Genomic DNA, 23,747 nt, shown 5'->3' on the forward strand with positions numbered 1-23,747 from the left:
ACACCCTCCCGAGGCCTGGACGCCCCACAGGAGACCTCTACTGAGATCATGGTGAATGAGGCGCGTGGGGGACACCGCTGTGGGTGCGATAGCAACCGTGCTGTGATAAGGAACAAGCAGAGTCTTCTTCCTCCCGGGGGCAGGGAGTGTGAAAGGTGCCGAGCTTGGCCGCCACGGGAACAGCCAGGCGACAGCAAGGAAGTGCAGGGTGCTGAGGCTGGCTCGGACTCCGGGGAGGCTCAGGCGCTACCAGGGATGGAGGCTGAAACGGAACGACTGAAGTGCACTATTCTAGCCACCTCGCCACCCGCAGTGAAGACCAGCGGCTTTGAGGTCGTCTCTGCCTGGCGCACGTGAAGCATGTGGCACATAGCCACTAACAGTGGGTGCCTTAGAGCTTTGGCGAGAGGCCCGCCGACAGAGGAGTTTGCCATTGGCACCTCTGGACCCCAGGCCCTGCTGTTGTCTGCATTAGCTAAACTACCTCCCACCTGAGGGCTTTCTCAGGCAGCTGGAATGACAGATAAAGATCCCCCGGGAAGCCTCCAAAGAAAGCCAGAGCTCCCCCAGCGGTACCAGGCCATCATGCCCACTGTGGTAACTGGCCTGGAGGAGTTTTTTTGTTTGTTCTTTTTGAGATGGAGTCTCGCTCTGTCACTCAGGCCGGTGTGCAGCGGCCCAGTCTCAGCTCACTGCAGGCCCAATCTCGGCTCACTGCAACCTCTGCCTCCCGGGTTCAAGCGATTCTCCTGCCTCAGCCTCCCAAGTAGCTGGAATTACAGGCACATGCCACCGTGTCTGACTAATTTTTGTATTTTTAGTAGAGACTGGGTGTTACCATGTTGGTCAGGCTGATCTCAAACTCCTGACCTCCTGATCCACCCGCCTTGGCCTCACAAAGTGCTGGGATTACAGGCATGAGCCACCATGCCGGCCTGGAGGAGTTCTTAAAGCCTTGCTTACACGCCCCACCTGCCCCCTCCCTCCCTGCTTCCTTTCCCGCTCTCCCGCTGGCGTTTTCTGGGATCGCCTTCTAAACAAACTGCACCTTGTCTCAGGATCTGCTTCCAGGAAAACCAAGTAAAGACAAAAGTATAGTCCTACAGTCCTTACAGAAACAGCCAATTAAAGACAATGTGCATCTCACCTCATCACTGGCATCTCTGGGCTGAGCATCAGGCCAAACAGGATTCCTGCACTATCCCATCATCCATCAGTCAGGAGCCTTCTTCTGAGCGGACACCTGCGGAAACAATCAAGACAGGCAATTCACAATGCTGTGTGTGTGGCAGAAGCACAACTGTAGTGTCTCTGAAGGATAAAAGCAAGAAAAAAACTGTTTTTACTTTATGCCACTTCATTTTCAGAAGGGCACCAGGAGCCTAACGGGATGAAGAAACAGACTCCATCAGGCTCTGTAACTTGGCTTTGTTCACAGGCTGGAAGCTGGACACAGACCCCAGGCTTTCTGATTTTACCCTTCCTTTTGCTGTGCCCGAAGGTTTTCCCCATGTGGTCCCTGGACCAGCAGCATCAGCATCTCCTGGGAACTGGCTAGAAATGCACATGTTCAGGGTCACCCGACCGGCTACATCAGAAACTCCAGGGCAGGACCCAGACATCTGTGGTGCACAAGCCCCCAGGGGACTCTGATGGACACTAAAGGGTGAGGCCCACATACTATAACATATTCTCCCAATAGGAAGGTCATTTTTGTTTTTAAAGATCTAAAAGGGTGGTATTTCTATATTTGGCATGGATGATAAGATCATCACATTATATATAGTATGAATTTATTTCCATTTTTCCTCATTTTATTGAATAGATAATAGATACCCACCAAGCAGAACTGGGTTCTGTCATAGACACAGGAGATGGTCTAGTAGTTCCAGGGCTGGCTCAGATGACATACTTGATATTAAAGTCAATTTACCTAATCTCTATGTCCTGATTTACCAAAGAAAACATGATACCAAATCTAACAATATGGTCATAAAGCACAGCACATAAACATGTGCTGAATGAATACAAAAATCTCATTGTCTGAAGGCAAAGTGGTACTCATTACTGAGCTTCTCAGCCCCTGTATATAACACATGAAAGACTTAAGAAATGTGAAAATTATTTTATAGCAAATCGCGTAAATAAATTATTAGAAGCAGTAATATAAGTATAGCATAGTGGTTATATTACTATACTTAGTAATATAAGTATTTATATTACTTTGTGCTAAAAGCTTAGTCTGCCTGGGTTCAAATTGCAGCACAGACACTTAGTATCTAACTGACCTTAGATGGTTACTTAACCTCTGCCTCTCAGTTTTCCCAGCTTAAAAATGGCATAATCAGCTGGGCGCGGTGGCTCATGCTTGTAATTCCAGCACTTTGAGAGGCCAAGGCGGGCCAATCACGAGGTCAGAAGATCAAGATCATCCTGGCTAACACAGTGAAACCCCGTCTCTACTAAAAATACAAAAATTAGCTGGGCCTGGTGGCGTGTGCCTATAATCTCAGCTGTTCGGGAGGCTGAGGCAGGAGACTCCCTTCAACCAGGGTGTCAGAAGTTGTAGTGAGCTGAGACCGCAGCACTGCACTCCAGCCTGGCAATAGAGCGAGACAAGACTCTGTCTCAAAAAAAAAAAAAAAAAAAAAAAACCGTAATAGTGACAACAATTGCAAGAGCTCATAATTCCTACTATTCGAATACCACTGTTCACAGGACCAAGGACGATAACAGTGGGTGCTACTGTAACACAAGAATTAGATGCAGGATACTCAGTTAAATTTGAATTTCAGATAGACTGGGAATAATTTTACAGTGAAGTATGGCCCACATATTGCAGGGAGCGTGCTTATATTCTAAATATACTAAAAAAATTATTCCTAGCTTATCTAAAATAAAAACACAATTCCGGATACTTTTTTTTTTTAAGCAGGTAACTTATTTATCATCCCCATTTAATGGGAGAAGGACCATAGCTTACCTAACTTTATATCCCTGGAACCCCATAGAGTTCCTTGCCCGCAATAGGTCATTCATAAATCTTTGATTAGTGGATGAAGAGGAAATATTTCCATGAAAGGCAGTAGGTCTCCCCTTGATTGGGCAGTGTCAGAGCTTCAAGATTTGACTGTCAGGCTCTCTGACTTGAGTAGGGAGGTTTTGGTTTTTGGTCAATCCCTAGAAACTACCGGTAGGAGAATAAATATGCCTAAATTACACACCATAAAAACAAGCTTTTCCTGCCAGCATGACATAGGACCCCATATTAGAGAAGAGAGCCAGATATGCATTCTTCATTGAAGAGCTTTCTCTGTACTATGCACTGGGCTAAGAACAAGGGACTTATAATCTACATGTGAGAGAGAAAATAAGATTAATAGAAGAAAAATGTTGGCATTGAACTAAAGAAATTGGGGCCTCCAGAGTATCAAACATTCACTGAAAAGAGGAACTGTTTCTTTTTTCAAAGCAGAGAAAATTTATCTTGACATGGGCCAGCCTTAGGGGTCTGCATCTTCCTTTCAAAACATAAAGTGATATAGCTCAGGTCTCTAGAGTGTTCCTTCCTCCTGAGACCTTGAAAGCTCAGCTACTGTAGCTAACAGAGTTAAGTCAAACTCTGGGAATAAACTTTCCTTATATTAAACATTTCTTTTTCTTCTAAGGTGAAGCTAAACTCATTTTTTGAAACTGGATTGTTTCCTGAGATGTATCAATCAGGACCTTTGCTATCTTGTACTGCTTCATGAATGTCTATGCTCTTTCAGGAATAGGTGACTTTGGATTTTATGAACCATGCTAAGGGTAAAACATGGCAAAGTTGTGGTAGAGAAAAGGGGAAGAAAGGGCCCTGAAGAGCACAGACAGTGTCCTGAGCTTTATGATCAGAACTAGTGAGCAGCCCCATCCATAGCATCACAGCTGCTCATATAACAATAGAACTTGTAAAAAAAATAATTAAATTTATGACAGGCCTTCAGTAGTCATATCCTTGCATGGGGTTGAGTCAGGGAATTACAGGCATAAAAAATTAATGAGTCCCTCAAATGAAGCCATATGTGGAGACATGGATGAGTTTCAGAGATGGGAGAAGATTTGATGTTTCCTACTTAGAAGTGGTTTGGTGCTGAGTGAAAGTGACTTGTGCACAGACACAGAGATCTTCAAATTTCCCAAGACATTTGTTCTTTGTCCCCCATCACTGGAGTATCTCATGATTCATCTTCTGGGAAAGCATAAAGTTTCGCAGGGCCTAAGTCTGGTTAAATCTCAAAAAATGGTTAAATTCTGTTACCCAAGATTTTAATAGATACATAAGAAGCAAGAGACTGCTTCTGTGGCTGTTGAAAATCACAGGCGTTCCAATCTGGAAAGACTCTTAAAGAACATATTTTCCAAGTTTTAATTTTAGAAACAAGGAAACGGAGCCCCTGAAAGGACGAGGACCCCACATAACCTGACTGCATAACCTGATTGTCCTGTGATCACCCAAGTCCCACACCAATCCTTGCACATGGGCACATAATGAGCAGTACATATTTAAGGAATGAATGCATGAATCTCTTGATTGAGGGCAAGGTAAGACACAGTACAGTTTCTCAGTCCCTCTCTGTATCTTGTTTTGCTTCTCAATGATTACTCAATATCACTTAGAGAATACAGGTCCAAGGTGAATGGTATTTTAAAATTGTCCTGCCTCTGGAGTATAAAATAAAAGCCTTTCTCATATGAAATTCATCACCCTGGTGCTTGAGCATTTCCGATAAGCCAGGGTTCAAGGTGTTTGGCTGTTTCTGCATCGAGAGGACATATGTCCATCTGAGTGTCTATCTGTAGGTAATAATCAGGAGGCACTCACAGACCTTGATGGCACACAGCTAGTTGGAAGCCAGGTTGGACTGGACGCCTGGCCTCAGAACCCAAGACCACAGCTTCATCAACAATCCCCATTTGCTTCTCGGCTTGTAGAAGATGGAGATATGTGCTCCTCAAACAGCTGCTTCTGAGTGGGAGGAAATAGCATGCAGCATAAGGGATTAAGTAACAGACTCACACAACAGTCTCAGCTTTATCCTAAATAGAATTACCTTTCTATATTTACTCATTCAGTCAGCAAACATGCTCTGAAGGCCCCCCTTTGCACCAGACTGGATGCTGGGCTGGCTCTGCCCGGATCTAGTGGGCTGGGCATAGTGCCTGCTCTGTAGAAGCCCACACTTCAACAGGGAGAGAGGACTAAAGGCAACAAAATGATCCAGGTGCTCCAGCATGTGAAGTTTTGAGTCAAATATACCGTATATGAAGCACAAAGAAGTAAGTATATTTGATAATCATGGGAGGCAGAAGAAGAGGACATGAGATATCAGAAGGAAGCTTCTCTCTGTTCTACAGTGAAATACTCAAAAATGTGCGTTTATGTTGTTTCAGTAACCTAAAGCATGTGAAGAGAGAAACAGCACTCTGGCCCATTTGACTCATAGCATCTAGTCTTTCTTGGACCAGTCAGAAAGTGTAGAACTCTCCAAGGCTGTTCATTTCTGTCCATAGTGATTGTGGTCAAATTAGCAGGTCTCCTCTAAATTGTCATCCCCCAGGAGGAGACACACCCACATCCTATTCCCACCCTCACTGCCTCTCATAAGCCTCAGTCTCAAGGAACTCTTTGAGCCTCAGCAGTGCTCAAAAGCCTCAGTCTCAGGAACTCTGCGTTCTGAAGAATTATTGAGGACTCAGGCGGGCGCAGTGGCTCACACCTGCAATCCCAGCACTTTGGAAAGCTGAAGCAGGTAGATCACTTGAGGTCAGGAGTTGAAGACCATCCTGGCCAACATGGTGAAACTTCAACTCTACTAAAAATACAAAAAATTAGCTGGACCTGGTGGCAGGTGCCTGTAATACCAGCTACTTGAGAGGCTGAGGCAGGAGAATCCTGTGAACCCAGGAGTCAGAGATTGTGGTGAGCTGACATTGCACCACTGCATTCCAGCCTGGGAAACAGAGCAAGACTCCATCTCAAAAAGAAAGAAATAAAAAAGAAAGAATTGGCCAAGCACAGTGGCTCACGCCTAACCCACCACTTTGGGAGGCCGAGGCAGATAGATCACCTGAGGTCAGGAGTTTGAGACCAACCTTACCAATATGATGAAACCTCGTCTCTACTAAAAATACAAAAAAAAATTTGTTAGGTGTGGTAGCAGGCATCTGTAATCCCAGATACTTAGGAGGCTGAGACAGGAGAATTGCTTGAACCCGGGAGGTAAAGGTTGCCATGAGCCAAAATTGTGTCACTGTACACCAGCCTGGGTGACAGGGCGAGGCTCCAACAACAACAGAAGGAAGGAAGGAAGGGAGGGAGGGAGGGAGGAAGGGAGGAAGGAAGGAAGCAAGGAAGGAAGGAAGGAAGGAATGAATTATTGAGGATTCCAAAGAGCTTTCGTTGAGGTGGAGAATGTCTGTCAGTAACTACCATATTAGAAATTAAAACTGAGACTCTAAAGAGTATGTACTAGTAACTCATTTTAGCAAATAATAAACCTACCATATGCTGACATAAATGATACATTTTCATGAAAATAACTACATTTCAAAATTTAAAAAGTAATGCGAAGAATGGTATTGCTATATATTTTGCAAATTTCTCTCTCTTTTTAATGGACATCACTCAGTATAACCTCTGTCTCATACTTTCCCAAAGAAAAGGAGAATGAGCCTCAAGGGCAAATGGCTGCTGTACCGCAACTCCGAGAACCATCCTCCCCTCAGGGAGACCTGGCTGCCTTTTCCTCCTCGTAGCTTCTGATGTTCTGCACATTCAGAAAAACTTCTCTAGTGACCACAGAAATGATCTCTGAAAGTATAGCCTTTTTTTCAAATCTTTTTCACGGCTGGACTCTCCTAACTGCTCCTGCATTTAATCTGCTATAATATAGAATTGTGGTTGATAAATAGAGTCCAGGCTTACAACAACATGCCATTAAAAAAGAGAGGAGTATTGTATACTCTTTCAATGTATTAACACTTGTGAACATTCGTCTTTGATACTACACCAAAATTCAGTAAGTAGTAATTTTTTAAATGTTTGTTGCAGTATAGAATCCAAACCTACATCAATAACTTTTCATTTCTGAAAAATTCATGCATGATTTTGTAGCACCATGCATTGGTCATCTGGAAAATATTGGTTCACTGAATTGTACAGATCTTCCAAACATTGATTCATTTCATTTTGCAATGTCAGAAAAATCCCATTTGCTAATATCATCCTGACCACATCAGAAAAGTCTGTTAAGTACTAGAAAGCTACTGAAGCATTCCAAGTTTCTAATTTTCACCTCAGACCTTGAATATTAGTATCGGCCACAAATACTGCCATTTGTTTTTCTTGACATGACAGGCTCACTTTGTTAATTTTTGAGGAAATGTCTGCCAGGTACCCAACTTTGCGTGGCCATAGTTTGCCTTCCAGTTGTTCTTTCTGAGTAAAAATGGTGTTGTATGAAGCGAAGCTGCCATTCCAGTTCACAAGTGAATTGCACAAGTGCTGTTTCCCATAGCTTCTAGCGCAGTTGAGCGCCACTGCTGAGATCTGAGCTGAGGCATCCGCAGTCCTGCCCATCATTGCTTTTGCACTGTCAGTGCAAACATCAACACAGTGAGCAAGGCAAATAATGACCTAGCATTATAATGAAAACGGTTTTGGTCTACACCTTCTGAAAGAAGTTCGTGGACCCCACTTTGAGAATGACTGATCTGCCATGCCCAGGAGGCAGCAGGGGCCCAGCACACTGGAACCTGGCTTTATGGTTCTCTCCACTTCATTTCCTGGGAAAGCCCTCTCACCCAGCTGGTGTTGTGAAAACAATCTTTTGTTTACCAGTGAGGGCTACATTTGTGTTCCTTTAGGTCAGAGTTAGGTTTGAGTTTATTAAAACTTCCTTTAGAAATGCTTACATCAGAAGGAAAACCTACGCCACGACCACGTTAGCATCCGCATACTGAACACTTATTGGTACAGGGCACTGCTGTGTAAAAGCATGATAGGGCATGTAATGCAGTCCTCATCTTGCACTATCTGACGCTGACCTGGCAAAGAAACATAGAGACAAACACATACGTGATAAAGCAAGGCAGCACTTCCTGCCAAATGCACAAAGTTAAAACTGCAACAGCTCTTTAGGGAAAGGCAAGATTACTAATGCCTGGAACATCCATGCATTCACTCATGTGCCCGACACTATTACAGGTACACGTGATCTGGGGATGAGCAAGACAAAATCACTGACCTAATGGAATGTACTTTCTAGGGCAGGAGACAGACAATTAACAAATAAATAAGATTAAGCATATAATGACAGGTTTAGAGAGTTCTCTAAACTCTATTTGATTAGTATTTTAGACAGGGTAATTAGGGAAGCCTTCTAATAAGGTGACACAGGAGATACAATCTAAATAAAGAGAGAGAGTAAATATCTATGGAAAGAAAATGCTCAGTATGGAGAACTGGAAGGGTCCTTGTTTGTTGGAAGAACTACAAAGAAACTTGTGCAGCTACAGCAGAGAGTAGAAATGGCACGACTCTGATTGAACTCTGGATGTGCTGCAAAACTACTGCAGGTTTAGAAGCCTTCCATCACATTATCTCATTAAGATTGTTCAGAAACCATCCAGGGAGACAGAGCCAGGGCTATCAATATACAGTGGAGGGTCATCAGAACATAAGTAGTGTTCTACGTGTTCATAGGACTGGGTGAGGCCGGTAAAGTGCAGAAAAGGGAGCCAGGGCACTGCACCATGGAGAAGTCATGAGGAACAGGAGGAGGCAGCAAGGCCCTTAGAAAAGGCGGCCAAAGAGAGGAAAGGAAGACCAGGAGATCATGGTGACCATGAAGCCGAGGCGAAAAGAATGATACGAACAAAGCCGTTGATAAAACATGTCAAGCGCTTGCCGAGAGGTTAAATGAAATGAGAACTGAGAGCCACCGTGGGTTTGACGAGAGAGGCTTCAGTGGAGTGGAGCATCACAGCCTGACCATGGGGTGCCACAGGAGAATCAGAAGGAAATGAGACCATGAATAGAGACTAATATTGCCTGGTATGACTGCTCTGAAGGTGAGCAGAGAAAAGGTCCATAATTGAGATATGGGGTCTAGGGAAGAGATTTTTTTCCCTACTTATTATTGGGGCGTATTTCAATGCTTAGGGTAGTAATTCAGCAGAAAGGTAAACTGCATTTTTCCTGAGAGAAGGTGAATAATTTCAGGAGTAGATCTCTTAAGCAGGCGAAAGGGAATAGGATCATAGATACTTTGGCAGATTTGTAGGTGGAAAAGTAGGTTATTCTCTCCTTGCTTCTGTTTTCTTTGTGATGTTAGAGATGGAGTTATTAACTGATAGGCAGAGGTTTAAGAAGAGAGAAGATGTGGGTGTAAATTACCAGGGAAATGCAGGATTGAGGTTGAGAACTGATAGAAATTTGTAGGCATAAACTTAAAGCGAAATGAGCCAGGAATATCTCACGAAGAGATTCAATTTGTGTTGGGTTCAAAAGAAACAATAACACTCAGGCTCAGAGAGACTTGGGACACTGAGTTTAAAAAGAACAAAGAGAAATGTTAAGTACCTTGAAAGCCGGTGTCACAGGGTCTTGTCATAGCAACAATAAGTACTGTATAAACATTTGTTGAATAAATGAATGACTGAATGCCAAGATCAATTTAGAGTACAGTGCATGTGGGCCACATTAGCTGGGAATTCTTTGTCGGGCATTGAGGGTAAAGGTTAAAAAGTAGATAGGGACGAATTCAGGCAACTCTCAAACTCCATGATAAACGCTTGGCCTTACACCTTTCATAACTGTACCAATAAATCAAAGGTGGTACAAACTTGGTTATGGAAATGATGGACTTCATGGAACCAGGACCTACCCTAGTTCCAGACCACCCCAGACAATACAAATCTGTCTGCATTCTTCTGAGGGTGAGGTCTAAGAAGGAATGCTCTAACTTGGGGGCATGGAAATCTTATCCAATTACATTATGAAAAAACTCGACATGAACATTTTTTAAAAACCAACATGCTTATTCAGATATTTTTTTCCAGGGCACTTTAGGGATCAGGAGACAACAAGAAACCATTGTCATGTGACACTTCAAAGTAGAGTGAGAAACGTGTATCACATAGCAGTGTGAACCCTTATCAAAACTGAACGTTGTCGCTCCTTTCTGGGTGAAAGTGGTGATTTGTGGACAAATGTGCCCTCAAAGCTTAGTTGCCTCCATGGTCTTAAACAGTGTTTAATTGGCTTGCATTTTAATTCAATAGAGTTCCAGGAAGAAGATGAGCAAGTTGTAAAAGTCAGAGGCCAGACGCAGTGGCTCATGCTTTAATCCCAGCACTTTGGGAGGCTGAGGCAGATGGATCACTTGAGGCCAGTTTTTTAAGACCAGCCTGGCTGATAGGGCAAACTCCCAATTAGCCAGGCATGGTGGTGCACACCTGTAATCTCAGCTCCTTGGGAAGCAAAGGTAGGAGAATGGCTCAAACCCGAGAGGCAGAAGTTGCAGTGAGCCAAGATCATGCCACTGCACTCCAGCCTGGGTGACACAGCAAGACTGTGTCTCAAAGAAAAAGAAAAGAATTAAGGGGCTTTAGTGTTGGAAGCAATCTCAGAACCCATCTCATCCAACAGCCCAGCTAATAATGCAAGAGTTCCTTCTATTACAACAACTTTAGAGTTAACTTGACCCACAGGACAGTAGCACTTCAGCATTGTGTTTGGGCAAGGAGCTTAAGAAATGAAAAAAGCAGAAATCATTCAGCAAAATGCATGACATCATAAATAAATGCTGCCAAATAAAACACAATGTATAGAACCAAGGGCCTTTGAAAAAATATTTCCTGTGAAGTGTCCAGCCCTTGGCTGGGAGTTGCTGCTGGGTGACATTCACACTCAGCTGTCCTATCCCTCTATACCGTGGCACCCTGCAGCTGGGATGCACTGAAGCAAGGTCCATGGCCTGTCTCAGCAGGCAGCAGACTCTGTTCTCTTCTCTCTGCAGACTCCATCCCCATTAATTAACCACTTATCTCTGCATCACTCCTCTGGCAAGATCCTCCAGTAAGATCCTTTCAGTCACTTAAGGTCTATTATACTTGGTTCAACCCCCATGTGCCCTTAGGACAGAGGTCCCCAACCTTTTTGGCACCAGGGACCAGTTTCATGGAAGACAATTTTTCCATGAACCCAGGGGAGGGTGAGGAATGGTTTCTGGATGGTTCAAGTGCATTACATTTATTGTGTACTTTATTTCTATTATTATTTCATTATAATATATAACAAAATAATTATACACCTTACCATAATGTAGAACTGTTACCAAAACACCAAGGGTTCAGTCTAGGTCCTGCTGCTTACCGCACATAAAGTCAATCACTGAGATCATGAGTATTACCAAGGAAGAAGGCTTTAATCAGGTTTTACGTCCAAGGAGATAGGAATTCAGTCTCAAGGCAATCTCCCTAACTGACAAAAACTAGGGGTTTTTATAGCAGGGACGAAATTGAACAATATGTAAGAAAACAGGAACTAGGGAGAGGTAAGGAAGCAATCATGATGAATGAGGGGTCCAGGTCTCATTGTCTTGATGTGGTGTTCTGGTGAGTTTCGGTTCTTTGATACTTTGTTTGAGAGGCCTGAAGGTCCTTTCCTGAGGAAGGAGCTCAGATAAAATAAATGTAAGCTTCAAGCTTTAAGATCAGGAAGGTTAATTTCTATGTTTATCCAGAAGAACAGTCTATGGAACTATTGGGTTGGTTTCAGAATCAGTAGGAGCTTTGAATTTGTTTTCCTGCAACTAGACAGTCCAATCTGGAGGTGACAGGAGACAGTGACAGATCATCAGCCATTAGATTCTCATAATATCATTCATTTCTCATAATATCATCCAACACAGGTCCCTCATACATGCAGTTCACTAGGGTTCACAAGCCTTCGAGAATCTAATGCTGCCACTGATCTGATAGGAAGCAGCGCTGAGGTGGCAAATGATGGGGACTGACTGACAATACAGATGAAGCTTTGCTTGCTCTCCTGCTGCTCACCTTCTGCTGTGCAGCCTGGTTCCTAACAGGCCAAGGACTTGTACAGGGGTTGGGGACCCCTGCCCTAGGATATCACCCTGGGGTCAAATCTTAGAAAAACTGTGCTTCTTGCTATACTTTCATTGTCAAGGATATACATTTTCACTACAGAAAAATTGACAGTACTGGAAAGATGTGAAAGAGCCTCTGAGTCCCATGACTCACACCACTGTGGTTAACAAGTATGGTGTTATTTTTAGTCATCACTGTATGGATATTTATCTTTTTTACCCTAAAACTTTTTACCATCAACTGTGTATAGATCATAGTACATCATGCCTTTCCACATATTTTTATAGCAGAAGTGTTTTGCACATTTAAATCAATTCAAAAATATTGATTCACACTCAGATGTGGCAATTTCCTCACTCAGTGCTGGTGATACAGAGAACTAAAAAAGAAGCCTTGAGTCCAGAAAATAACTTTTAGGGGCAGGGTATTTTTTAGGTGAAGATGTACCAGTGTGTCCTTTCCTGAGGCAAGATTCCTGTGGTCCTCCTAAGGAAATTCATACTCCTTTTTTTTTTTTGTAGGACAAAGGAAGTTACTTAGGAAATTCCACATAATAAAGTAAGCTCTCTTAAGTTTGCCTAAAACAGACTCCAGCCAAGGAGAGCAACACACTGGTTGAAAACACTGATAAGTGTCATTACCATGGAATACATTAAATAATAGCAGCAGCAAACTCTCATCTGTGTCTACTTTATGCCAGGCACTGCTCTGAGCCCTTTACTTGTATTAATTAGCTCACAGTGATGGTTACCTTTAGATGGCTACTTGACTGAAGTAAAGGATACCCAGATGGCTGGTAAAATATTGTTTCTTGGTATGTCTGGGAGTGTGTTTCCAGAAGAGATTAGCATTTAAATTAGTACAATGAGTAAAGAAGATCTGCCCACACCAAAGTGGTTGGGCCTCATCCAATCTGCTACAGGCCCAGATACCATAAAGGATGAAGGAAGGGCAAATTCTCTCCATCTCTTCTTGAGCTGGGACATCCACCTTCTGCTTCCCCAGGACATAGGAGCTCCTAGTTCTCAGACCTTCAGATTCAGACTAAATTACACCACTGGCTTTCCTGGGTCTCCAGTTCATAGACAGCAGATTGTGGGACTTCTCAGCCTCCATAATTGCGTGAGCCAATTCCCACAATAAATCTCCTGTGATTCTCTGGAGAACCATAACTAATACACCACAAAACATAAAACATTTGCAATCTGGTTCTTAACAGATAAAGTTTGCTGACCTGGATCCAAATAAAAAAGTAAAGTCTTCCCCATACAACACCACTACCACCACCATCAATCACACTTTTTTCCCAGAGCTGACACTGCTCACAGTTGGAATGCAGGCTTTCAGGCTGTTCTACGTACATTTATAAACACAGATGTATACATACAAGTCATTTTCCACATGAGTGAGATCATATAATACATACAGTTCCATAACTTGCTTTAAGCATCCATACCTTGGAGCCCTTTGAATGCCATAAAGAGCTAATTCATCCTCTTCAGTGGCCACAGAGCGTTACCCAGTGCAGACTCAACAATAATTTACTTAACTATCCTTTCAAGGGAATGAGTTTTTTGGTGTTTTCTATTTATCAGCAATATCATTATGGAATATTCAGGAGGCCAGAGAGACCAATGGGTGAAACAGGAGGATTTTATTAAGGCAGCCATCGACTCAGCAGCTAACAGGTTTACAGAAGTCAGAACAAAGAACAGCTAATTAATTTGCAACATGTCTTGTGATGTACGTTACATTTGAAAAATCGCATTTTGAGAAATGCATTGTACATTCTTTGGGCATTATCTTGCCCTGTGACCTTGCAGCAGGTCAGCAAGAAAAACAGGAGTCTTGAGATGCCTGGAAACTTTGCTGAGAATGTGGGGACAATAGATAAGGTAGGTTTTACAAGGAGTTAGTTAATTTCAAGCAGAGCTGGGGGTTAGGACAGCAAAATTTACTTTACAAATTATAACTACAAATTATAAGGTTTTGTTTTTACTATTATTGCTATTATTTAATTCCCTTCTTCAATATTACAAAGAATATTAAATGCATATTTTTGCACAGGTAAAAATATTTTTGTAGAATACGTATTTAGAAATAGAATAACTGAACCAAAGAACATGCCTTTAAAATTTTTATTTTGATGTTGTCAAAATGCCCTTCAGTAAGAGGATATCAATATTTCAGTTGTTAACAACAGACTATACGATTACCCATTTCCTTCAAGTTTTATATGGTATTATTTGTTTTCTTCATCCCAGGCAATATGATGAGTAAAGAGTGTGTCTTGTGGCCTTTTTCCAATGAAGAAACGTTAGCCATGACTTTTGTCTTGTGAATAGCCTGTTCACAGCAGTTGTTCATTTTTCTATAACAAGGCTCATTCCACACAGTGTTTCATAGTTCTTTTCAAATTACACCAGTTGTCAACAGTTAGAAATTGAGATAGTGAATATTTTTAAAATTTGTATTTGCAGCTTCTCTAGAAGATGTGGAGGCTTTGACAACACTGGGCCCCCACTGGCAACAAATGGCTGAAGCAGAAGAAAGGCTCTTTGGGCCGGGGCACCCATGGATCCCATGTCCCTCTACTCTTGGAACAGGCCACTGCCCTTCTGTTACCTGCCTCACCTCTGCAGGCACTTGATTTTACAACTCCTGTTCTATTAGGTTATTTACCTTTTGTTTTCAGTAGATTTTTTAGTAGCTCTTTGCACATGCAGACTTATTCTTGTATCTCTTGTATACATTAACTATTTTCTTCAATTAGTTCCCTTTCTGAAAACTTTGGTTATGTTGCCCTTTGATTTTTCAGAAGCTTAAAAATCTTCCTGTAGTGGAATCTGTCAGCTTATTTAACTTTATGACTACTGGGTTTTGCAGTTGCTTAGAGTTTCCCTCAAAGTTTATTTAAAAATGCCTGTAATCCCAGCACTTTGGGAGGCCGAGGCGGGTAGATCACAAGGTCAGGAGATCCAGACCAGCCTGACCAACGTGGTGAAACTCCCGTCTCCACTAAAAATGCAAAAAATTTGCTGGACTTGGTGGTGCGTGCCTGTAATCCCAGCTACTCAGGAAGCGGAGGCAGGAGCATCGCTTGAACCCGGGAGGCGGATATTGCAATGAGCCGAGATTGTGCCACTGCACTCCAGCCTAGTGACAAAGTGAAACATCTTCTCAAAAAAAAAAGTTTATAAAAAAATTTTATTTTCTACATTATTGGTATTGTTATTATAAGTTGAAGAGTCCTTATTCAAAATTCTTGGGAGCAGACATGTATCAGAATTCAGATTCTTTCAGACTTGGGCATACTTGTAGAATACAAACGAGTTGAGCATTCCTAATTCAAAAATCTGAAATGCAAAATGCTCCAATGAGCATTTCCTTTGAGCATGTCAGAGCTCAAAGAGTTTTGGATTTGGAGCATTTTGGACTGTTGGATTATGGGTGCTCAACCTGTATCATTATTATATCTTGTGTTCTTTCCTGTTCCTGAAACTAAATTATATTTTGCGTGTATTGTGATAGCCAATTGCCCAATTTTATTTTTAGAGTATTTCATTATTTGCTCATTTACTTGAAATGCCACTAAAAGGAATACACTATCCTGTACTATCTTGTGTGTTTTTTGTTTTTTTTTTTTTGATGGAGTTTTGCTCTTGTTGCCCAGGTTGGAGTGCAACGGCACGGTCTCAGCTCACCGCAACCTCTGCCTCCCTGGTTCAAGCAATTCTCCTGCCTCAACTGGTCCAGCTGAGATTCAAGGCATGTGCCACCACACCTGGCTAATTTTGTATTTTTAATGGAGACAGGGTTTCTCCATCTTGGTCAGATTGGTCACAAACTCCTGACCTCAGGTGATCCGCCTGCCTTGGCCTCCTGAAGTGCTGGGAGCCACTGCACCCAGCCACATTTTTTTGTAATGGGGTCTCACTTTGTCACCCAGGCTGGAGTGCAGTAGTGCAATCACAGCTCACTGCAGCCTTGACCTCCCTGGGCTCAAGTGCTCCTCCCACCTCAGCCTCCCAAGCAGCTGGGACTTCAGGCATCCTCTACCACACTTGGCTATTTTTTTGTATTTTTAGTAGAAATAGAGCTTCACCATGTTGTCCAGGCTGGTCTCAAACTCTTGGGCTCAAGCAATCTGCCCTCCTTGGCCTCCCAAAGTGATAGTATTACAGGCATGAGTGACTGCACCCAGCATCTGTGCATTTTTTAACTAAAACAGTATATCTAGATTATTTTATCTTTGCATACATAGATCTATTTGATTATAACAGCAATGTTAATAATGTCATTATCAGATACCATTTCACAATTTATTTAACCAGTCCTCTTGTTTGGTAAACATTTAGGTTTTGTCTAGACTTAGGCTCCTACAAAAAGTGGCACAATAATATTTATGTTTCATTGTGCACCTGTATGAACATTAGTAGAATCAATTTCTAAAAGCTGAACTACTAAATTTAAAAGTATATGCATTTTTGAAGAAAATTGCCTAATTGCCCTCCAAAGATAAACTTATACTCCCACCAGCAATGTATGGGAATGCTGGAAATGCCATTGCCCCATTCCCTGTGTATTACTGAATTTACTGATCCTGATGAGTCGTCTGATTTATCTGATAGGTACAAAGTGACATCTCATTATTTTAATTTCTATTTCTTTAATTTTCAGTGAGAACAAGCATCCTTTTAGATGGTTCAGCCACTTAGATTTCTTTCTTAATACCTTGCTTATTCATATCCTTTGCACATTTTCTAAGATCTGTTTCTTATTGGTGAGCTAATGACCTTATATTGAATGATCAAGTCCTTGTTATATTCATTGCAAGTATTTCTTTGCCCAGTTTGTGCTTTGAATTGGAACTTTTTTTTAACTTTACTTTTTGCATTTTCTGCTTTATAGAATTTTTAAAAATGTAGTCACATGTATGATTGATACTTTTCATGGTATGTTGGTTTTGAGTATTGTTGGAAAGGATCTTCTCAGCTCTTACTATTCTCTTAATATTCTTTTAAAATTCTCCCATGCTGACAGTCAGTTTTTACATTTAAATTTTTAAGTCACTTGGAATGGATTTGGTATCAAGAGAATTATAATCTTTTTCTTCAGTTGTCTCAACCATTTGTTAAGTAACCCATCTCTTCCCCCACTGCTTTGAAATTATCATGTATTGAATTTTCTTAACTATCTGGGGCTATGTCAGGACTCTACACTATTCCAGTAATTTGTCTATTCTTTATCAGCAGGTCACTGTTTTAATTATTATGGCTTCATGGTACAGTGTTACGACTTAGAGATTGAAAGAGGTAGGGCTGATCCTTTAATCAATATTAACTGAACATATTGTCTCAGTTTTTTTTTTACATTTTTTATTGCATTTTAGGTTTTGGGGTACATGTGCAGAACATGCAAGACAGTTGCATAGGTACACACATGGCAGTGTGTTTTGCTGCCTTCCTCCCCTTCACCCACATTTGGCATTTCTCCCCAGGCTATCCCTCCCCAGCTCCCCCTCCGCTGGCCCTCCCTTTTCCCCCCAATAGACCCCAGTGTTTAGTACTCAGCTCCCTGTGTCCATGTGTTCTCATTTTTCATCACCCGCCTATAAGTGAGAATATGCGGTATTTCATTTTCTGTTCTTGTGTCAGTTTGCTGAGAATGATGTTCTCCAGATTCATCCATATCCCTACAAACAACACGAACTCATCATTTCTGATTGCTGCATAATATTCCATGGTGTATATGTGCCACATTTTCCCAATCCAGTCTATCATCAATGGGCATTTGGGTTGATTCCAGGTCTTTGCTATTGTAAACAGTGCTGCAATGAACATTTGTGTGCATGTGTCCTTATAGTACAACGATTCATAGTCCTTTGGATATATACCCACTAATGGGATTGCTGGGTCAATTGGAATTTCTATTTCTAAGGCGTTGAGGAATCGCCACACTGTCTTCCACAATGGCTGAACTAATTTACACTCCCACCAACAGTGTAAAAGTGTTCCTTTTTCTCCACATCCTCTCCAGCATCTGTTGTCTCCAGATTTTTTAATGATCGCCATTCTAACTGGCATGAGATGGTATCTCAATGTGGTTTTGATTTGCATCTCTCTAATGACCAGTGATGATGAGCATTTTTTCACATGATTGTTGGCCTCATCTATGTCTTCTTTTGTAAAGTGTCTGTTCATATCCTTTGCCCATTTTTGAATGGGCTTGTTTTTTTTTTCTTGTAAATCTGTTTGAGTTCTCTGTAAATTCTGGATACCAGCCCTTTGTCAGATGGGTAAACTGCAAAAATTTTTTCCCATTCTGTTGGTTGCCGATTCACTCTAGTGACTGTTTCTTTTGCTGTGCATAAGTTGTGGAGTTTGATTAGGTCCCATTTGTCTATTTTGGCTTTTGTTGCCAATGCTTTTGGTATTTTGTTCATGAAGTCCTTGCCTACTCCTATGTCCTGAATGGTTTTGCCTAGATTTTCTTCTAGGGTTTTTATGGTGCCAGGTCTTATGTTTAAGTCTTTAATCCATCTGGAGTTAATTTTAGTGTAAGGTGTCAGGAAGGGGTCCAGTTTCTGCTTTCTGCACATGGCTAGCCAGTTTTCCCAGCACCATTTATTAAACAGGGAATCCTTTCCCCATTGCTTGTTTTTGTCAGGTTTATCAAAGATTGTATGGTTGTATATATGTTGTGTTGCCTCTGATGCCTCTGTTTTGTTCCATTGGTCTATATCTCTGTTTTGGTACCAGTACCATGCTGTTTTGATTACTGTAGCCTTGTAGTATAGTTTGAAATCCGGTAGTGTGATGCCCACCGCTGTGTTCTTTTTGCCTAGAATTGACTTGGCTATGTGGGCTCTCTTTTGATTCTGTATCAAGTTCATGGTGGTTTTTTCCAGTTCTGTGAAGAAAGTCAATGATAGCTTGATGGGGATAGCATTGATTCTGTAAATTACTTTGGGCAGTATAGCCATTTCCATGATATTAATTCTTCCTACCCATGAACATGGAATGTTTCTCCATCTGTTTGTGTCCTCTCTTATTTCGTTGAGCAGTGTTTTGTAGTTTTCCTTGAAGAGGTCCCTTACGTTCCTTGTGAGTTGTATTCCTAGGTATTTTATTCTTTTTGTAGCAATTGTGAATGGCAGTTCGTTCTTGATTTGGCTTTCTTTAAGTCTGTTATTGCTGTAGAGCAATGCTTGTAATTTTTGCACATTGATTTTATATCCTGAGACTTTGTTGAAGTTGCTTATCAGTTTCAGGATTTTTTGGGCTGAGGTGATGGGGTCTTCTAGGTATACTATCATGTCGTCTGCAAATAGAGACAATTTGGCTTCCACCTTGCCTATTTGAATGCCCTTTATTTCTTTTTCTTGCCTGATTGCTCTGGCTAGAACTTCCAGTACTATATTGAATAGCAGTGGTGAAAGAGGGCATCCTTATTTAGTGCTGGATTTCAAAGGAAATGCTTCCAGTTTTTGCCCATTCAGTATGATATTGGCTGTTGGTTTGTCGTAAATAGCTTTTATTACTTTGAGATACGTTCCATCGATACCGAGTTTATTGAGGGTTTTTAGCATAAAGCGCTGTTGAATTTTGTCGAATGCCTTTTCTGCGTCAATTGAGATAATCATGTGGTTTTTGTTTTTGGTTCTGTTTATGTGGTGAATTACGTTTATAGACTTGCGTATGTTGAACCAGCCTTGCATCCCCGGGATGAATCCTACTTGATCATGATGGATAAGTTTTTTGATTTGCTGTTGCAATCGGCTTGTCAATATTTTATTGAAGATTTTTGCATCTATGTTCATCATGGATATTGGCCTGAAGTTTTCTTTTCTTGTTGGGTCTCAGCCGAGTTTTGGTATCAGGATGATGTTGGTCTCATAAAATGATTTGGGAAGGATTCCCTCTTTTTGGCCTCTTTGGAATCGTTTCAGAAGGAATGGTACCAGCTCCTCTTTGTGTGTCTGGTAGAATTCGGCTGTGAACCCGTCTGGACCTGGGCTTTTTTTGTGTGGTAGGCTCTTAATTGCTGCCTCGAATTCTGACCTTGTTATTGGTCTATTCATAGTTTCAGCTTCCTCCTGGTTTAGGCTTGGGAGGACACAGGTGTCCAGGAATTTATCCATTTCTTCCAGGTTTACTAGTTTATGTGCGTAGAGTTGTTTGTAATATTCTCTGATGATGGTTTGAATTTCTGTGGAATCTGTGGTGATTTCCCCTTTATGATTTTTTATTGCATCTATTTGGTTGTTCTCTCTTTTCTTTTTTATCAATCTGGCTAGTGGTCTGTCTATTTTGATGATCTTTTCAAAAAACCAGCTCTTGGATTTATTGATTTTTTGAAGGGTTTTTCGTGTCTCAATCTCCTTCAGCTCAGCTCTGATCTTAGTTATTTCTTGTCTTCTGCTAGTTTTTGAGTTTTTTTTATCTTGCTCCTCTAGCTCTTTCAATTTCGACGATAGGGTGTCAATTTTGGATCTCTCCATTCTCCTCATATGGGCACTTATTGCTATATACTTTCCTCTAGAGACTGCTTTAAATGTGTCCCAGAGATTCTGGCATGTTGTGTCTTCGTTCTCATTGGTTTCGAAGAACTTCTTTATTTCTGCCTTCATTTCATTGTTTATCCAGTCAACATTCAAGAGTCAGTTGTTCAGTTTCCATGAAGCTGTGCGGTTCTGGGTTGGTTTCTGAATTCTGAGTTCTAACCTGATTGCACTATGGTCTGAGAGACTGTTTGTTATGATTTCAGTTGTTCTGCATTTGCTGAGGAGTGCTTTACTTCCAATTATGTGGTCAATTTTAGAGTAGGTGTGATGTGGTGCTGAGAAGAATGTGTATTCTGTGGATTTGGGGTGGAGAGTTCTGTAAATGTCTATCAGGTTTGCTTGCTCCAGGTCTGAGCTCAAGCCCTGGATATCCTTGTTGATTTTCTGTCTGGTTGATCTAATATTGACAGTGGAGTGTTAAAGTCTCCCACTATTATTGTGTGGGAGTCTAAGTCTCTTCGTAAGTCATTAAGAACTTGTCTTATGTATCTGGGTGCTCCTGCATTGGGTCCATATATGTTTAGGATCGTTAGCTCTTCTTGTTGTATCGATCCTTTTACCATTATGTAATGGCCTTCTTTGTCTCTTTTGATCTTTGTTGCTTTAAAGTCTATTTTATCAGAGATGAGAATTGCAACTCCTGCTTTTTTTTGCTCTCCATTTGCTTGGTAAATCTTCCTCCATCCCTTTATTTTGAGCCTTTGTGTATCCTTGCATGTGAGATGGGTTTCCTGGATACAGCACACTGATGGGTTTTGGATTTTTATCCAATTTGCCAGTCTGTGTCTTTTGATTGGTGCATTTAGTCCATTTACATTTAGGGTTAGTATTGTTATGTGTGAATTTGATACTGCCATTTTGATGCTAAGTGGCTGTTTTGCCTGTTAGTTGATGTCGATTCTTCATTATGTTGATGCTCTTTAGCATTTAGTGTGATTTTGGAATGGCAGGTACTGGTTGTTCCTTTCTATGTGTAGTGCCTCTTTCAGGAGCTCTTGTAAAGCAGGCCTGGTGGTGACAAAATCTGAGTACTTGCTTGTTCACAAAGGATTTTATTTTTCCTTCACTTATGAAGTTCAGTTTGGCTGGATATGAAATTCTGGATTGAAAGTTCTTTTCTTTAAGGATGTTGAATATTGGCCCCCACTCTCTTCTGGCTTGTAGAGTTTCTGCTGAGAAATCTGTTATGAGTCTGATGGGCTTCCCTTTGTGGGTGACCCGACCCTTCTCTCTGGCTGCCCTTAGTATTTTCTCCTTTATTTCAACACTGGGGAATCTGACGATTATGTGCCTTGGGGTTGCTCTTCTTGCAGAATATCTTTGTGATATTCTCTGTATTTCCTGCCTTTGAGTGTTGGCCTGCCTTGCTAGGTGGGGGTATTTTCCTGGATAATATCCTGAAAAGTGTTTTCCAGCTTGGATTCATTCTCTTCGTCACATTCTGGTACACCTATCAAACGTAGGTTATGTCTCTTCATATAGTCCCACATTTCTTGGAGACTTTGTTCATTCCTTTTTGCGCTTTTTTCTCTAATCTTGGTTTCTCATTTTATTTCATTGAGTTGATCTTCGACTTCTGGTATTCTTTCTTCTGCTTGGTTAATTCGGCTGTTGAAACTTGTGCATGCTTCGCGAAGTTCTTGTATTGTGTTTTTCAGCTCCTTCAATTCATTCATATTCATCTCTAAGTTATCCATTCTTGTTATCATTTCCTTGAATCTTTTTTCAAATCTTTTTTCAAGGTTCTTAGTTTCTTTGCATTGATTTAAAACATGTTCTTTTAGCTCACAAAAGTTTCTCATTATCCACCTTCTGAAGTCTAATTCTGTCATTTCATCATGCTCATTCTCCGTCCAGCTTTGTTCCCTTGCTGGTGAGGAGTTTTGGTCCTTTCTAGGAGGCGAGGTGTTCTGGTTTCAGGTGTTTTCCTCCTTTTTGCACTGGTTTCTTCCTATCTTTGTGGATTTATCCACCTGTCATCTGAGTTGCTGATTTTTTTGATTGGGTCTCTGAGTGGACACCCAGATTGTTGATGATGAGGGCTTTCTGTTACTTGGTTTTCCTTCTACCAGTCTAGCCCCTCCACTGTACGACTGCTGAGGTCCACTCCAGGCCCTGCTTGTCTGGGGTGCACCTATAGCAGCTGCGGAATAGTGAGGGATGCTACCAGTTTCTTTTTCTGCTTTGTCCCAGAATAATGCCTGCAAAATGTCAGTCTTCTGGATATAGAGGTGTCAGGGAGCTGCTTGAGGGGACAGTCTGTACTTTATAGGAGCTCAAATGCTGAGCTTTGAGCTCTGTTGTTCATTCAGGGATGTTAGGCTGCTACATTTAATTCTGCTGCAGCAGAACTCATAAAAAAAAAAACCTTTTTTTCTCATATATTCTGTCTCGGGGGGTTGGGGTTTTCTTTATGAGTGTCCGTTGCACTGTCCTGCCCAGCTAGGAGGCAGTCTAGTCACTATTTGCCTGCCGAGGCTCCGCCCTGCTGGTGTGAGGTCCGCCCTGTTGCTGCAGGCTCTGCCCTGCTGCTGCGGTCTCTGCCCTGCTGCCACGGGCTACGCCCTGCAGCGGAGTCTCTCTGTTGTGGTGGGTTGCCTTGGCAATGGCAGGCTGCGTCAGCAATGGGAGTGTACCTCAGTAGGGGCGGGTTGCCTCGGTAATGGTGGACGCCCCTCCCCCACCGAGCTGCACCGTCCTGTGTTCAGCTGTGCCCACAGTGAAACTCCACCCAGAGCATTTGGAATCGCCGTTTTGTTTGTCCTACTGCCCTGGCCCAAACGCCGTTTCGCTGGAATCTCCTGGCCTGGCTCACTGTCCAAGTCCCATTCAATCAGATGGATATGCCAATCTGCCCTCTCAAGTCTCAGATTGCCGGTTCAACAGGGCACCCAGACCAGTGCGCTTTGTGTGGAGCGCTGTGGAGCGCTGCTGCACTGCAGCGCCAGCCGCCAGCTGCACCGGCCGCTGGCTGCACCAGTGAAAACCACTGCGCTGGCGTCCCGCGTCTCTTTTATACCTGGGAATT

General features: G+C 42.0%; 1 protein-coding gene and 1 non-coding gene across 2 annotated transcripts in view; both read right to left on the reverse strand.

Moving 5' to 3' along the window:
* The window catches only part of LOC144579140 (uncharacterized), a 96,420-nt gene that overhangs the window by 20,382 nt on the left and 52,291 nt on the right, over positions 1-23,747 (reverse strand). Inside the window, exons 2-3 of the mRNA XM_078348403.1 lie at positions 4,866-5,005; positions 1,148-1,243 (exon numbers count right to left, since the gene is read on the reverse strand). Of these exons, the coding sequence (XP_078204529.1) occupies positions 4,940-5,005 (66 nt within the window). The 3' untranslated portion in view covers positions 1,148-1,243; positions 4,866-4,939. The remainder of the gene's footprint in view (positions 1-1,147; positions 1,244-4,865; positions 5,006-23,747) is intronic.
* LOC118147659 (small nucleolar RNA U3) lies at positions 6,660-6,866 on the reverse strand. Its single transcript, XR_004734095.2, has one exon. It is a non-coding gene; the product is annotated as a small nucleolar RNA U3 (small nucleolar RNA).

Source organism: Callithrix jacchus, chromosome 14 (assembly GCF_049354715.1).
Source record: "Callithrix jacchus isolate 240 chromosome 14, calJac240_pri, whole genome shotgun sequence".
Taxonomy (NCBI): Eukaryota; Metazoa; Chordata; class Mammalia; order Primates; family Cebidae; genus Callithrix; species Callithrix jacchus.